General features: G+C 43.5%; 1 protein-coding gene across 3 annotated transcripts in view; it reads left to right on the forward strand.

Moving 5' to 3' along the window:
- ctnna2 (catenin (cadherin-associated protein), alpha 2) overlaps window positions 1-17,950 on the forward strand; it is a 285,740-nt gene that overhangs the window by 218,107 nt on the left and 49,683 nt on the right. For all 3 annotated transcript variants that reach the window (XR_014740965.1, XM_084687324.1, XM_084687323.1), the window contains exons 8-9: window positions 367-447; window positions 10,434-10,586. Coding sequence is in view for 2 of the 3 variants with exons in the window: in XM_084687324.1 (XP_084543450.1) it covers window positions 367-447; window positions 10,434-10,586 (234 nt within the window). In the remaining variant the exon portion in view is untranslated. The remainder of the gene's footprint in view (window positions 1-366; window positions 448-10,433; window positions 10,587-17,950) is intronic.

The following is a 17,950-nucleotide window of genomic DNA, read 5'->3' on the forward strand; positions in this document are numbered from 1 at the left end:
AGGCCTTGTTTTTGTTCTTGAGGAACTTTTTTTCAGCTGGTTTATTTCTCTTCATTTCTGAGAAGTCTCGCATACTGTAGCTTGGTTATTAGTCTCATGTTGTTACTGTAGCACTTTGCTATTGTGGTAAGGCCCCATAGATGTGCTGCTCAGGGCTGCTCTTAGTAAAGAGGAGGTAAAGCCTGAACTATTTGAAATGCCTTTCATCAATTTGGCAATTTCATTTGAAGGGAAAAAACATTACAACACATAGCATTTGTGTTCTACCAATGTAAAGTGTGTGTATGTCGATGCGTTCCATCTGTGAGTGCTACCTGAGTAACTCAGCTAAACTAACACCTTATCTTCTCTTTTCCTATCACACAGACTGGCAGAAAAGAGAAAGGTGACCCTTTGAACTCCGCCATCGACAAGATGACCAAGAAGACCCGCGACCTTCGCAGACAGGTAGGTGCCATGCTGAAACACCTATAGCAGCACTGAGTCAGAGAGTCCTGTCATTGGCTCAGACCTAAGCCCCATGTTAGGTCTGAGCTTATGAATTCCGATTTGTACGCTTTTATCCAAAGCAACTTCCAAGAGAGAGCTTTACAAAAAGTGCATAGGTCAATGATCATAAACAACGAGATAGCCACAAAAAACATTGCAGGACGCCAAAACATGAGCATACACTGTGATAAGTAACCAAGTGCCAATGGGAAGAAACATAAGAGCAAGTAGTTAAACAAGTTACAAAGTAAACAACATGAACCTCAAAAGTGCAAGAGTGTACCTGTAGGAAAGCAAACAACAATAATATAATCTATTTAACTCAGTTACAACTAACCAACAAGTTACAACTAACCAACAAGTGCATTAAGTCCCTCAGTAAGTTTCAATGCTGAGACTTAAAAAACATACCACAAGGTCACATCTCCATTTGAGATTCTGTTGATTACTCAAGGTAGACTCACAAAGTAAACAGCTCTCCGAGAACAAACTTCCATCATCCATGATGGCTCAAAAGTCTCTTTGCACTTATTGTATAAATTGTTTTAAATAATTGTTTGTATTTTAGGACACAGCTCCCAAAGCAGTGCTTTGAGAACGTTAGTTAGAAGTCTATGTGCACCACAGCTCGCTCCTCATTCGGCCTAAAGAACCCAAATGTTCCTCCCTTTCAGTATTATTGATCACAGCCATCTGGAGCTCTGGTTTCTAACACCATAATCAGCTGCTGGGATATTACCTCCCAAACTGCAATGTTTCTGTGCAGTTGTGGCTAAACTAGGAGGCCCCTAACCCACTTCTGTTTAGTGACAGAGACAAAACGTTAAATAGATTCTTTTTCACTTCCAAAATGTTCAAGAAAATGCTGTATTCTCTATCTACCTACGGTGGTTTACTTTTTACAAATCTTAGAATAGAAAAACAATATGAACAAATGAAGGAAGTGGGCCTATATAAAGCATGTACAAAATAAATGTGTTTCTCTAAAAAATGAGAATTACTTTTCGAAGACCTTATACAAAGCAACATGTATATCTGCTTATTAATATGTTGTACCGAGCCTAGCTGTTTGCATCTACATTCAGCTTGAACTATAAGACAACGCCATTTCAAATCCCATTACCCAGGACTTCCAAATAGGTGTTTAACCCAGATAAACAACATTGCTCCACAGTGGTAGAGACGCTCTGCCAAATGTGTGTTTGTGTGTGTGTGCGTGCGGTAAGTGTGTGTTCACATTCCCTCAGTGCAAGTGTAGAGACACACAGATTGACACCTCTATCGTCCTTGTCAAGAGAGAGGACTGTACAGAGAGAAGCACTGCAGCACTCAGCTGTCAGGATCACCTAATGGCCTTTTAGAGTTGATCATGTGACTTTCAAACCCTACTGTCTGCTGTCACTGTGAACTACCCCCTCCTTCCCCCCTCACACTCACACAGTCACACTCACGTACACACACATATACACGCAGACACAAGCACACAGATTATAAATGTACTTGTACAGAAGCATCATGGAACTTGGTCTCAGTAGCTGAGCTTTATATGAACCGTGTGTGCTACACTCTGTCTGACACAAATACACACACTATTGCGTTCTCACTCCTGCGCATGCAAACCACACAAGGCACTCATGCAATCCCCCACAATATGGCACATCTACAACGCTTGAGCGAGCAGTACTGAAAACATGGCATATTCAAATGGCAAGATATACAGGGGGTTTAGATTGCAAGTTTGAGTGAAAGGCCCTCTATCAAATGTTTCCCCCACCCACAGTAAATCTTGATTGTGCAAACACACATGCGCTAAAAGTTACCCAGACAGGTCAAGAATTACTACCTCAACACTCGCTTGTTTTCTCAGTGGCGGAGGAGTGGGGGGGGGGGGGGTGGTGGAGGTTTGCCTCAGGCATAAATTACCCTTAGATCCCTCCGCACCGTGAGAAGACCGCCTCCGCCGCCAAGGTGCGCCTTGCGGCAGGCCAATCCCCACGTGACGCTGCTCTGCTCCGCCCACCCTTCCATTACATCCACATTTTTTTACATTCATTTAGCAGACACTTTTATTCAAAGTCCCACCTTTCCTTTTTCAATCTCTTTCATTTCCGCTCAACTTTTCCTGGTAACCTTTGCAATTGCAAGGGTCTGTGGACCAACTGCACAGGTGTACCTGACTGTAGTCAGGCTGGTTGTCAGGTAGACAGCCAGCACATGACCTCCCAGACAAATACACCAAAAGGAGGGAGGATAGCTGTTTACAGATTTGCAAGGCCAGCCATTTTTAATCCTCTTAAGACATTTATTTCATTATCTATCGCTGTATTAAAGCGGTAGAGATGTTTATTGCATGACTTCACGGCTTTTTATGGCACAGTAAAGTGGTTTAAAGGAAATTAAAAGTGTTTAATAGTCCTGATTTACTCGCTTAACTTGCCCCCCTCACCCCCCCCCCCCCCCAGTCATTTTAACCCCCCCCCCTTGTAATTTTCCCATCACTTCTAATTCTTGCATAAACCCCACTCTGTATCTGGTGGCATGTGGACCAATGTTGCTCTCAGGGCAGAGCAGTGGTCCATTGAATCCAGACTCATCCTCACCTCAGGGCTGCCTCAACAGAGATGAGTGACTCCCAAAAGGAGCTGTTCAAAAAGTGATAATTATGTTATTATGTTATATAGTCAAAAATATTTCTAATAGTAATCCCACTTGGCTGACTTTGTATGCATGTCGTGTAACTCATAAACAGTGTCAGGCTACAGGTTCTTAACTGTTCAGGGGAAAGAAGTGACTCCTTTCCCGTGTGTGTGAGAGTACACAAAGGATAGTACAAGTGCATATATAGCAACAATACAGCATATGGGAAGTATATGTGTAGTGATATTTTCCCACATCCTACAGGGATAGGAAGTGCACGGTAATGTTACCATCTCATGTCACCAGCAGCAGCTGTCATGCAAGCTGAATGAGATCCGCCCATCTCGTCACCAAACATATGTACCCCACATCTGCAAATTATAGCCACAGGGAAAACTAATAGGAGCCAGCTTTTGATCCGCCACAGTATTGATTAAATAAGAAAACAAGGCACATAGAATTGAGTTATCAGTGCGGGAATAAATCCTTGTGATGCTTCCAGCGGATCCAGAGAGTAGCTGTGATGTGGCGTAAAGCAGACACCTGCCGTCTCCAGACTTCACAGCAATTATCTGTCCCAAGTGCGGAGCGCCCGTGTTCGCCGGCTGGACGCCGGCTAACATGTCCTTGACTTTCAGACCAAGGGTGTCTCACTGTGATTCACATTACGAGCAAGAAATCTACAACAAGAAAATGAAATCCCCCTCCCCTCCCTATTGTTATCTATACGGGTTCTGCTCCGTGCCTTCTCCAGCCATGTGGCTGAGGAAGTGGTGTGTGAGTCTCCAGCCACACAGAGCTTTGAGCCTCCTCCAGCCCGCAGGCCTCCAAGTCTGCGCTAGCTTATCCAGGATACTGGTTAGGTCAGCCATGCAGTCTGACACAGTGTTCTGCACACAGACTAACAGGCCCAGGGAATGAGGAAGCAGGGACCCATTGATTCCAGAGAGACAGAGGAAGAGCGAGGGGTAGCGGGGAAGGAAGAAAGGAAGAGAGGGAGAGGGAGGGGGGGGGGGGGGTCTGGATCTTATTTACAGCCCAGTAGCCTTGCTGTGTGACGGGGAATGTGAGCCACTCTACAGAGCTTTGTTAGGGAGTAGAAGACCAAGGTGGAGAGAAGCGGCTACACTGGTCTTTGTAAGCAAATTCCATCTCCAAGATCCTGTTTTTGAAAGGTACTTCACATATCAATGAATATTATACAAAAAATGTGTATAACCTTGTGAAACAATTAGACAATGAAAAAGAACATGTACTCCAACTTCTATTTAGACATTCAAGCAGTTGCACCAACAGTTAAATCCCCTAAACAAGAGGCCTCTGGAGGCCAGTCAGTATTCTTTGTTTTGATGGCAATTTGAGGCGGCTCGTTAATCCAACTCATGGTCAAGAGAGACAATGGCACATGGCAACACACACATGTACATTACACACACACACACATCCTGATATCTACAGCTCAACAGTGCATTAGTCAGGCCTCTTTAGCCGAGAACTCTGGGAGGTGAAGTTCAGTGGCCCCCTCTGACAGACCCACGATCATGAGTTCCCATACTGCCCTGCTCTGATGGCCCCAACTGGTTCTGAGTGCCTTTAAGACTGGAGAGGTAAAATGTGAGTGAGAAATGACTGTATGAGGGAGGGTGGAAGGGGGACCTAAGAAAAGAAAAGAAAGTGATGGCGAGAGTGGGAAGTGGAGGGAGGCAGTACGAGACAAATAAGACAGAAAGAACAGAGAGCGGGAGGAGAAGAGAGAGAGGGGGGGGGGGTGTACAGGAGGTACATTTAGCATCCCAGCTGTTCTTCGTTTGTGATGAAAAGGACTAATTGGGGTTAAGAAAGAAATGGAGGACGTCCTGTGAAAGCAGCCTCCACCTCCCAACGTTGCTTAGGACAGACCTTAGCCTGGCCCCTGCTCTCAGTAACAAACACCTGCGTCATGTCAGGTCTCTCAGGGGCCTCCCACCATAAACAACCAGATTTAACAAACAAAAGTCAAACGAGAAAAGAAGGAAAAAGTGGAACACAATAAGCCATTCCTCTCATTTTGTTCTTGATATGTTAATTATTACAGATGTTGGATGATTGGTTTGGAGTAGTGTGCCGAGGGGTGTGGGAGAGGGAGGGAGGGGTGGGATGGGGGGACAGCTGGGCTGAGCTGAATGCTGTGCTTTGTTTCCACAAACAATTAGAAATCTCAGCCATCAGCCTAGATAGGCTACAATACATTAAAGATGTTCATCAAAAGTACTGTACTGTCCTTGAGGTCATTGTTGGCGCTATTGCTGTGTCATTTAACAAGATAAGGAAGACAGAACGGGAAGAAGATAATACATGTTTTCATCTTTATTTACAGTCAGAACAGGAAGTTGAATGAGAAAGAAGCTGCACTGAAAAATGACACTGCATTTCAAACAAACAGATGGCAGTGCTGTCAGCAGGGTTTGCCCTCCAGTGAGCCCCCCCACACACACACACACACACACACACACACGCACACACACACACACACACACACACACACACACACACACACACACACACACACATGTAATGGTGCACCCATAGCCTACATAAACACAAAGACATTGACACACAAACATGCTAATTCTCGGGCCATCTCTTTCACAGTCAAACATACATGCACACACATCCTGCGAGGGCTCTTCCATAACAGTCTGCCAGTCTGTGAACTGCCATGAGGGATAGATAAGATGGAAAGATGGAGGGAGGACAGAGGGAGGAGTGATCAAGTCATCCATAACATAGGTACTCATTAAAGAGCTGAGGCATATCCATCTTTCTTCTTTCTCGTGTTATCCACTTCAACACAGTATCTACCTAAAACCAAGGCTAGGCTAGGCTAGGCTAGGCGTATGTTTCCCCAGCCACGTCTCAGGAGCTGTATGTGGTCCTGTAGCTGTAGCATCACTGGTTTCTCTCACCCGGGTTCAACAAGGTTGTACCTGCACATGGTTTCTCAAGCACAAGTCCTCTTACAGTACGTCTCCAATATCTCCCACCCCACTCTCTCTCTCGTTTTTTCTCTCTCTTTCTCTCTCTCTCTCTCTCTCTCTCTCTCTCTCTCTCTCTCTCTCTCTCTCTCTCTCTCTCTCTCTCTCTCTCTCTCTCTCTCTCTCTCTCCTCCTCTTCTCCCTTGGTCCCTCACCTATCATCCTCACACAGACAGCCAATATCAAATATGAACGCTATTACTTAATTTTGATTTGCACAGGCTGTTTTCCCAGCCGCGGCCCGCCCGGCCATTTATCCTGTGATTGCTCTTGACATTTTAATAAGAAACTTTCCGACACTGACCCCAAGACACCTCAGGCTATCTGGGCTAAATCACAAGAGCAGCGCAGTGGAGTGCCGTGGGGAATACCACTCGGAATGCTACTTTTAAAAGCCCTGCAATGATTTTTGTCGTCCCTTTTCATAATTGGATTATCCTTGTTACCTCTATGAGAGGTACCTCTTTTATTCATCATTTTTTCCATCGTGGGTGTGAATTTGAATCGGCCTGTGTTTGTGGATATGTGTGCGTGTGCGCTTGTTTGTGTGTCTACACAGCCATCAGTGTTTTTTTGTGTTTGTGTAAATGCATCCATCTCAGATGTGAAGTCTACATGCACCATGCCTAGCACCGGCTGGCACAATATTCAGTGGCATGTTATGAAACAGAGAGAGAGACTGTCAGGAGGTATCCCTTACATCAGTTCTTTCTGACATCTGTGTTTGTGTATGAACAGGTCCCTCATTCCCCCGCCCTTTCCTTCTCTTCGCCAAAGAATAAGAACCTCACAGTTTCTCATTAAAAAAAGCAAATTTGCTAAATAAGCTGCTAATCTCATTTTTGAAGATCACAAACACTCAATTTTATCAGTGAACTGTGGCGATATCCATCTCCCAGCAGCCGTTAAGTATATGGATCTTGAATTTTTATTGTTTTCAACTGTTACCGTTTTATCTGCGCAGACATCACTGCAGCGCCTCTGTATTCCTCCAAAGTCATGGCACAGATGAGAAGACATGAAAAAGAGGGATGAGGATAAGGGAGGAGGGTAGTGTGAAGTACAGGTAGTTCACAAGCCATCAAACTTTTGGGGGAGAAGTCGCCAAAAGCAATTTACGCTCAAGCACTCGTTCCCCCTGTCCTTACCATTTCCAATTTTCCTCTCCCTGTTTTTGCGGACAGGAAGAAGTCTGTGACATGCTCTTTGTCAAGTTGGACCCCTTTCTCTTTCCAATTTAGCAGTGAGATTACTTGACGGAAACTGTGATTCCATTGACGACAATGGAGACATTAAGCGTTTTCAACTGAAGTGGAGTTCTTGGATTGCCTGCAATTGGGTCGTACCGTTTCCAAAAGACATCAGCTCAGTTCAAAGGTTACTAGAAGGGCTCGAGGAAGAAAATACAAACCTTTGGAGGACTTTATGGTCTGTGAAAAAGGCTTTGTCTTCAGCACGCGACCCGCTCTGGACTCAAACTGTCTGCATGGATTACAATTGAGTATGTCCCTTCAAGCGACTTCTTCCCTTCGTCAAAAATACTCTTGAACAAGTCTGTCGTCACACAAGAGGTCCACATGATGTATGAGGGAGAGCTGGTCCAAAGAGAGAAAGAGGGAGGGAGACAGAGGTCTGAAAGATTGAAGTTGGATGTGTGGGTGTGGGCGCCAGGATGCTGAAGGTGCAGGCAGAGATGGAGGAACAGGGTCATCCTCTCCTCGTCTGCTGTCTCTTCGTCAGTTCCTAACCCCTCTGCAGGCACACGGTCCCTAAAGCATGGAGGCATTTACAACTGATTCATCTACCAACTGTCAACAAGTTCACTCCAGGCCATTTCGATTGATTGTACAGTATTTAATCTGGAGAGGTTAAGGCATTGTTGCACCATGTTACGTTCTCAGTGGACAACCCTTCTGTTGAGACGCCACTTCCTCTGGCTTGGAGCACAGAGAAACGCAGATAGAATAGTCTTATTTAGTAGACAGGTCTTTATTAAAGGTTATTAAGCAAAGCAGCCAGGGTTCATTAAGAGGGATAGATGAGATGATTGGCACAGTGGGAGAGGGATCATTACCTTGCATCAACTCTCCTCGCTGCCCCCCACCCCTCCACCCCCTCCTCTTTTTCTGAATTTCATGCCCAGGTGCCTTGCCTATTGAACACAGCTCTAAGATTGAAATACAGTACCTTATCTTTGTCTCTTTCTTTCCATCTCTCTCTTTTTAACGCAATAATTTTCTTTCAACTGCCAACTTCTAGGTATGTCCAGTTTCAATACTGGAGATGGCCATTGTTTTCTTACCCCTTTCCCATCATTGCCAGGAAGGCAGAAAAATAATATGGGAAAGGTAGTTTGGGGTATTAGGGTTATGTCCTGGGTGTTGGCCAGCTGCTGATGTAGCTCACTGTTCTCCAAGAAGCAGGTTGTGTAGTCCATACTGACACGTCATGAAGCCATAATTTATCATTAAAGTCTGTGGACACTGATAGTTAAGTTTTTAATTGCTTGACACGCTGATAATTATTGCTGCGTAGCAGTATTCTGCCCTTGTCAATCACTGGTGCTCCAACCCCTTCCCAGTCCACCACCGCCCTCTAAATGTTTCATATAGGAACACTATAGCAGCAATAATGTTTTCTTTAAAGCTAATTATGAATGATGTCCTTTCAAGTCCTGCAAATTCCCACTGCCGAAGGCTTCATTTCAAATAGTTAATTAGTCCCATGCAGTTGTTCTTTGTACTTGTGCAAGAAGACAAATTTAACAGGTACAGTCTAAAAAGATTACAACACGTGCGCATGTGTGTGCGTGTGTCTGCATGGGCGTGTGTGTGTCTGCATGGGTGTGTGCGTGTGGGCTTGTGTGTGTGTGTGTGTGTCTGTGTGTGTCTGCATGGGCCTGTGTGTGTTTGCCTGCCTCAGTAGCAGATCTCTCCAGAGTCCTGTGAGAATAACTGGCTTTCTTTCTAAGATGAAGCACCTGTCTATTGTCATTTTTACCACAATTCCCTCCAGTCTGTTTCCCTGTTGAGTATCCTGAGACTGTGAATACCATCAGTGTCCATTTAGCACTGAGCGGAGAAAAGAGCCTGCCCTATGCCAGTTTAGCACAAAATGATTCTATAAACAAATATAGTAGCCATGGAGCACACCCTTGTAAAAGGCCTCATGGGGAACATGACTACTTTCGGGCGGCCATTTTTATGACTCCGGCTGTCCATTCTGGCCCTACTGCCGCTTGTGAATTTTTCCTCATGGACTCAATGTATGTTTCCTTTCTATGTAGCTATTTATCTCTCTCTCCCTCTCTGTCCCTTTCTCTTTCCCTCGCTCAACACATAAGGGGACCATACACATGAACACAGTGTTCGAGTCTTTATAGTCAGATGCACAAAACAACACAGTGTCAGACTGGGCACTGAAATTCTTAGGACAACACAACGCAGAGCAACCTGGCATAACATATAAGTACTCACAACCTAGATTACATCTATGATAAGCTAAAATATAATAAAATAACCTCCTAAATATCCAAAATAATATACAATACATTATACTAAACACTAAGACAAGTGGGGTAACAAATTACTGCAATATTGCTGATAGTGCAACCAGTGGCTGAAAGTGACAGTGTGTAAAGTGGCTTATGAGAATGTGGTGAGAGTGTATCAGTGTCCATTCAGAAGCCTGGCGGCCCTTGGAAAGAAACTATTGTCCAGTCTGCGTGTGCGAGACCGAATGCTTCAGTATCGCCTGCCAGAAGGCAACCGGGTAAAACAACTGAAAGATGGGTGGTAACAGTCTCTAGGACCCTGCCAGCTCTCCTGAGGCATCGTGTGTGGTAGGTGTCCTGTAGGGCTGGGAGCTTCCTGCCGATGATGAACTCAGCAGACCTGATCACACTATGTAGGGCCTTGCAGTCCCTTTCTGTGCAGCTCCGGTACCACACAGTGAACACTAACTACTACACTATTTGATGTCCATTGGTCCATACTGTTGCTGAGGAACTAATCTAACATTCTCTGCCACATACTGATAGGCTTCTATGCAGGAATTGTTATGGTGTTATTGGTTGTATACATCCGTACACAGTCAAAAGTTTAGCTTTTACAATGTTTGAGTCCATATTATGGACTGAAAAATATGTCCACGGCCATTTCGAAAGTGCACAAAGTCAAACGCTCTCCTACATAGGATTTGCATTCAGACGCACCTCACAGTCAGTATAAATACACAACAGCGAAAAGGTGAATGAACCTTGGTCCCACTAACCCCCCTCTCCTCCGTCCCCAGCTGAGGAAGGCGGTGATGGACCACATCTCAGACTCCTTCCTGGAGACCAACGTTCCACTGCTGGTGCTCATCGAGGCGGCCAAGAGCGGCAATGAGAAGGAGGTGAAGGAGTACGCCCAGGTGTTCCGTGAGCACGCCAACAAGCTGGTGGAGGTACGTCACGACACGCAGAGCACAAATAAACAGGAAGTTGCTTGCGCCCATCACAGGTTTGCTGACGACATTGGATGCAAGGGGTTTACAGTGAGGGCTCAAAGCTTTCATCACAGCAGTGTCTTCATTCTTTGGGCGCCACAAATATAATGTGTTTCTAGTGCACTTGAATGTGGATACTCACAGTGTCCAGTGACAAAGCTCTCAACGTAATTGCTGGAAAAGCCCATAATGCTTTACTCCATTGTCAATATACAGAACAGGCCGCTAGCTTTGATGTAGTCCAGCATGTCAACAATGCATATATTGTATTCACATAAAGGCCTATTGAACCTTTTGTTTGCACACACACACACACATACACACTCACTCTCTGTAAAATTAAAGGATCAAACCCACTCTGCCACTCCACTACAAGTAACACCACGTGGCAGCAAAAGCAAACAGCCTAAATGACATATGTCCGCCCTTCTCCAGACGTGTAATTGGGCGCTGGATCGATCTGGAGTGGGTTGTTTCCTGGCAGGGTAAAGAGCTAGACAGTGCCGGGGTCGTAGTGACAACACCTATCCCTCTCAGGCCTTCAGACTGCTCTCTACCTGACAACAGCTTGGTTTAGTGTGCACCAGGGTCGCCTCAGTGCTAGTGGCCACAACTCCTGTCTGCAATGGAGGAAGGGACACTGGACGCCATCCCGTTTCACAATGTGGTTATGACATTTTCTTTGAGTAACTTGTTTCAGTGATTCATGTATTTGTTTCTTGAGTGATCTGGTATCAATGACCCCAGGGTAACCATGTGATGGTCAAAAAGACAGAGGCAGACTCACATGCCCTTTATACACTATATATATATATATATATATATATATATATATATATATATATATATAGTGTATAAAGGGCATGTGAGTATATATATATATATATATATATATATATATATATATATATATATATATATATTCTAGCCTCAGTATCTCCCAGCCTTTGCATTCATTGGCCTATTCCAGTCCAACCTGAAATAGGCAAAAGGTTACTAAATATTTGGCAATATGGCAGTGGTATTAAAACAAAAGCATTTAGCCTCTTTCACATTCATGCAAGATGCCAGGGCTGACAGTGTAGCTTAGCACAGACATACACAAACAAACACAGAAGTTGTATGTATAAGTGGAAATATACATACCTGTTCAAATTTGTGTTGGCACCCCTCCACAAAAAAAAAAAATTAAGAACGCAGAATTGCTTCCGAATTAACTGAAAAGTGACAAAGGTTATTGGCATCCACTATTGTTTATTCCATATTTAATATAATACTTTCCTGTTCTAACATAACATTGTAAACAGTAAAACAATAATTACAAAAACTAACATTATGGGATCCTCAACCTAGTATTTAGTTGCACAACATTTAGTGGCAATCACTGCAATCCAACATATTCTGGAGCTCTCACTGACTTGTGCTCATGTTCCTGAGCAGCCTGCTCCAGCTGGCTCAGGTTTGACGGGTGTCTTCTCCAGACTGCAAGTTCCAGCTCTTTCCATAGATGTTTGATAGGATTCAGATCAGGACTCAGAAGGCCACTTCAAAACTGTGTTTTTATCCTTGCTTGGATGCTCTTAGCTGGGTGCATTGTCCTGCTGGAGGACCTATGGCCTGTGAACGAGACAGCTTTCTGACATTGGGCAGTACGTTTTGCTCTGGAATGCCTTGATAGTCTTAAGATTTAATAGTGCCCTGCACAGATTCAAGACACCCTGTTCCAGGCACAGCAAAGCACCCCGAAAACATAACTGGCCCTCCTCCATGTTTCACTGTATTTACAGTGTTCTTTTCTGTGAAAGCTTTTTTTTGTGTGTGTGTCTGCGAACATAGAACTGATGTGACTTTGCCAAAAAGCTTCAGTTTTGACTCATCTGTCCCAAGAACGTATTCCTTGTCACTCTAAAAGGGATGGATGGTTCATTCAGCGAATGGTCTACCTTCACCTTGGAGTTCAGCTTGAATCTCTTTGGCAGTTCTCCTTGGTTACTTTCTTACCATTCACACTATCCTTCTGTTCAATCTGGAGTCGATTTTTCTTTTGAGGCCACGCCGAGGGAGGTTGGCTACAGTTCTTAATAATATTTGCAACATCTTATCACAGAAACATCAAGCTTCTTTGAGATAGTCTTGTAGCTTTACCATGCTGGTCTTTTATTTTCTTTCTGATCCCCTCAGACAACTCTCTCTTTTGCTCTTTCTGCTCCATGTTGGGGTGGTGCACCAAGGATACAAAATGCCAAAGTAACCACTTTCCTCCATTTTAATAGGCTGAATGATTACAAAATTGGAGACGTGTGATACTAATTAGATAAACTAATTGGTTGGGAAAATCACAATAATCCAATTAGTTATAATTTCTAAGGGCTACTAACTAATCTGCCCAGGCCATCTCTTTTCACGCCTTTGCTTCATTCTATGACATACCAAATGCATGCAAGTATACATGATGCAAATAGCTTTTAAATAATGTCATCACTTTTCAGAAGGAAGGAATCATTATTTCAATGAGCTGTAAGGGTACCAATACAGTTGAGCCTGGCTGTATATGTATACTATATGTAAACTTAAATTAAGGAATTCCTTTTACAACACGTCCCACGTAAGGTCAAATTCAGTCATAGGGAAGCATGCATTAATTTAGGGTCCTTTTTATTCAGAGCTACAGTCCTCTTATTAGAATCAGAGAGCATCAGAAAGTACCTATGTCTGCTGATATGGTATGCATGGCAGGGAAGCAAGGCAAATCGTATGTTCCCATCTCCATACATGTCTGCCCTCAGCATGTGTACAGATGTATATTGTGTTCTGCTCACGGTTGAATGGATGGACAGCCTTGCAGTATCCCTGCTAATGGATATACAGGTATGAATATAGATGGGTTTGATAGCCCTGAAGGGCTTGTTGGTGCACATGCACAGGGCTGGAGCAGTTTTGTAACCACACAAAGATTTATCTCTGTCTGGATATTTTGAAGGTTATGTACGTTTGATTATATACGTGTGAACACACACAACTCTAATCCTCTATCATTCTACCAAACCTCTTGATGCTTCATAATCAAAGCTGGCATAGTCGCCATTCACATTGCCATCACTTATTGTCACGTTCAATGCCATTTCAATATTATATAAACCTCAGTTTGTCTCGCTAATCAGACATTATCCTTCACTCTTTTGTATAATTGCTTTTTCTCCATTCCCATCCTCTTTCTCTTTCTCTCTCTTTCTCTCTCTTTCTCTCTCTCTCTCTCTCTCTCTCTCTCTCTCTCTCTCTCTCTCTCTCTCTCTCTCTCTCTCTCTCTCCCCTTTCTCTCCCCCTTTCTCTCCCCCTTTCTCTGCTCACCTTGTTGAGTACACAGGTCCACCCTGAACCCTCATCCTAATCACATCACTCTCATTATCACCTGCCCTGACAGGGGCCAGGAAGCCACTAATTACCTACGAGATAATTTGATTGGCTGGGAAAGGAGTGGGAGGGGCCGCAGCATGATGGAGTAATGCAGTAGACCTTGTGCCGGAGTCGGAAAGAGAAATGTTTATTATCCAGTTTGGTCTGACCTTAATTAACCAAAATGGGATTGGGGCTTTTGAGGTGGACACCCTCTTCACAGTCCAAAAAGGTTTCATGCATATACTCATGCATATATGTGTGTGTGTGTGCACTGACACACACACACACAGTCTCTCCAGGTCCTTAGGTGGGGGCTGAGACCATTTTTTGGCAGGCCAGTCCCAGGCTCCTTTAGTGTGCCCAGGCATGCAAGGGAGTGATATATATGACTTCTGACAAGCTTTACACTCCTCATAATGATGATATTGTACCTCACCCCGCTCTGGCCCAACTTCAACTATCTGAAGCACTTAGTCATAGAGAGGAAGAGAGGAGAAAGGGGAGAAGGTTACAGTAGAGAAAGGATGAGGGGATGACAGGAAGAAAGGATGGGACAGGTGAGAGAGGATGAGAGGCAAGAGAGGATGAAAGAGGGGGAGAGAGAGCTTGCTGCAGGAAAGTGAGAGGGTATCCCTGTGTTCATGGTCTGATGGCCAGGGCTATACAGGTCTCATTAAATCCCAGGGCTGGTCCTAATGAAAGTGACCTCAGCCTGACCCACCATCCCTGCAGCCTCTGAATGGGCACCTGCTGATCTTCAAAGATCCTGGCTTTACTGCTCCCTGACACCCACTCACACACACACACACACACACACCTATACTCGTGCACACATAAACACACACACACACACACACACACTAAGGGGCACAGATGTTGAAGCATAAACAGTAATTCAACAGTAAAAATCACACACACACACACTCAAACATACATTTCTCCAGCTCAGTCACACACTCATCTTCAATCATAATTGATACTCTCTCAACCCCCTCCACCCCCCATTAAGTGCCCATTCTATTAGCGATGGCCTAAACCCATGTCCTCATTAATTGAAACCAAGGAAGGACATTATTTAGTCCTGGCTATCAAATTACCTTGAAAATATATATATATATATATATATATATATTTTTTTTTTTACTAAACCCAAACAAATGACGCTCGCTACCATTGTACATGGCAGAGACTTCACACACTGTCTCCATTCTAATGTGGAGCAGCTGCTCCTCCCTGACCTTGGCTCAACGCCTTCTGAACGACCTTCAGTGCAGGGCTCATTATGGACCATCCTTGGGGCCTTTTTCCGGTGCGGCCCATTTGAAAGGGATACTGCTCTCTCCTCGCTTTTGAGCTGATGGAGGCCCCTGGCCTTCTCAACCCAGGTTTGCTTACGTCCAATCAGCTGCTCCGCTCCTTTGCCAGTCAGGCTGTTGTTTTTTTAGTTTTTTTTTTCTCTCCATTGTACGTCAATGTCACCTTCATGGACCTGGCGCATGTTATAGTTATTATTTTATTTTTCATGCAACTTTTCACTTTATTCTTTGTTTATCAGGGTTGTCTCATGTCTATAAATGAACTACAGCATGGCGGATGTCCACTCCAGTTATTTCTGGTAGTGAGGTCTCGGACACGGCCTTACTGATTCTTTGCCCCTGATTTCCTATGGGTGGCACCGTCCTAACAACATTTCAACCTTGACTATCCTCTCAGGGCCAGTATCTCCCTTCTCCAACATACCTTTTTAAAACTCCTTATACTCCCCCTTTTTATCACCCTTCCACCCTACACACACACACACACACACACACACACACACCCTCTATGCACTCTCTCACACTAGTGTCCTTGCCTTGTCTCTTTTTCATAAGCCTTAATGGCCTTGCTCTTTTGTATTTGCAGGTCATCCCTTGATGTCATTGAATCATTTTTGTGGTCCTTTTCTCTTTCTATTGATCTGAATATTCCAGAATTTTCCTTCACTGTTCCGCATTTTCTTTGTTATCTCCCACTTAGCAATAATTTATGTAAGGGATAGTGCCCTTTGAGGTGTACATTATCACTTTTTTATTTTTATTTTTTACAAACATTCATTTATGTTTTCATGCGTTTTGTAAAATAAATCTTAAGTTTTTCAACGTTAGCCAACTCTGATATTTCTAGTCCGCTCACCTCATAGAACGAACACCGGCTTTCCTTTGGCTGAGCTATTAGCCCTGAAAGCTAGCGTTATGCTAGCCGGATTCAAATGCAATAACATTGTGTACGGTTGACAAATAGTAAATATAATTTTACAGTATGTTTGACAAAAAGACTAGCTATCTAACCAGCCATGTCTCTGTCCCAAAATCAATATCAAGATTTTCACAAACAAAGTATCGGCCATATACTAGTACTAGTGTAGCGAGTTGAATAGAAAATGGATGTGAGATGCACACGTCCAAAGTTGTCATATTCTCCAAACAGTGATTATAATTTGACAGTATGTTTAACCACAAGACTAGCCAGCTATTGAGCCATGTCATTGTCCCCAAATAAAATCTAGATACAAAAATAAATAATAATCGGCCATGTGTGTGAGAGTTGGCTGCAGCCTGTCTGACGTAGACTGACTAGCGAGGTGAATAGTGAATGGGATGTGAGCTGAGCGGTTACGTGACACTGACACACTACATTCAGAAAGGTAACATTTTCAAATAGGTTAAAATAAATATTGAAGTCACTCATTGTTGTAAATTACAAGTTAGCTTCTTGTTTAAGTCTTTCAAAGTTGTAAATGGAGGCTTTGACTCTGTCACTGTTGTTATGGTTACTTATTTCAGACACTTTGTACAGGCTCATATACAATGTTGCCAGCGGAATAGTTTAGAACGGTGAAAAGACAGTTTTGCTGCAATGACGCAGTAGGTGTCCGTTATCACCCGATAATGGACACCCCATGCAGCCAATCAGAATCGAGTATTCACCCAGGTCATAGTATAATTGTATTTCTAAAACTGGTTGTTCCCATCCTTGATTGTGATTGGCTATATCGCGTTCCATGCCGTTGTAAAATCCAGCATAACCTCACAGGTTGTCCTCATAACATTCTTTAACATTCCATATTACTGCGCATCGAATATTTCAAATTGAAAAAGACGGCAAAGATGTCCATCTGGCTGTTGCATGGCAACGATTTATGTAGGAACTATACTTTGTAGTAGCAGAAGAATGACGGTTTATTATTAAACTATTTTGTTTCTAATTGTTTTTATTGATGAAACCATATCAAATATTTGTAGTAACAGTTTTAGAAAAGCAATAAGCAATAAGGGAGTCAGACAGCTGAGTGGTGAGGGAGTCGGGCTAGTAATCAGAAAATTGCTGGATCGATTCCCCGCCATGCCAAAAAAAAAAAAAAAAAAAAAAAAATGACGATGTGTCCTTGGGCAAGGCACTTCACCCTACTTGCCTCGGGGGGAATGTCCCTGTACTTACTGTAAGTCGCTCTGGATAAGAGCGTCTGCTAAATGACTAAATGTAAATGTAAGCCCCAAGAGGCCGTGGTTTACGCTGATTTTAGAACAGGTAAGGGGGGTTTTCTTACCTGTTCTAAAATCAGCGTAAACCACGGCCTCTTGGGGCTTATTGCTTAAGTAATCATCAATGTTGTATTGATGATAAATGGTACAGTAGGGGGAGTGCACTTGAATGGCTGGAGGAGTGAGCAGTACTGTGATCCAATATGTCATCATTTATTCTTACTGTTATCTTGTTCAATCATGTACCCTGAGAGTTCTAAAGACATTTTAAACTTTGATCAAGCATTATCCAAATATCAAAACCATTTTCATCAAGGTGGCGGGGGGGTGGGGGGTAAAATAAAATTGAATTAATACATTTTTCGTGAGCATGCTGTCTGGGTCTAGCTTTTATCTATAACAATC

Source organism: Hypomesus nipponensis, chromosome 22 (genome assembly GCF_054491055.1).
Source record: "Hypomesus nipponensis isolate SF chromosome 22, ASM5449105v1, whole genome shotgun sequence".
NCBI lineage: Eukaryota > Metazoa > Chordata > Actinopteri > Osmeriformes > Osmeridae > Hypomesus > Hypomesus nipponensis.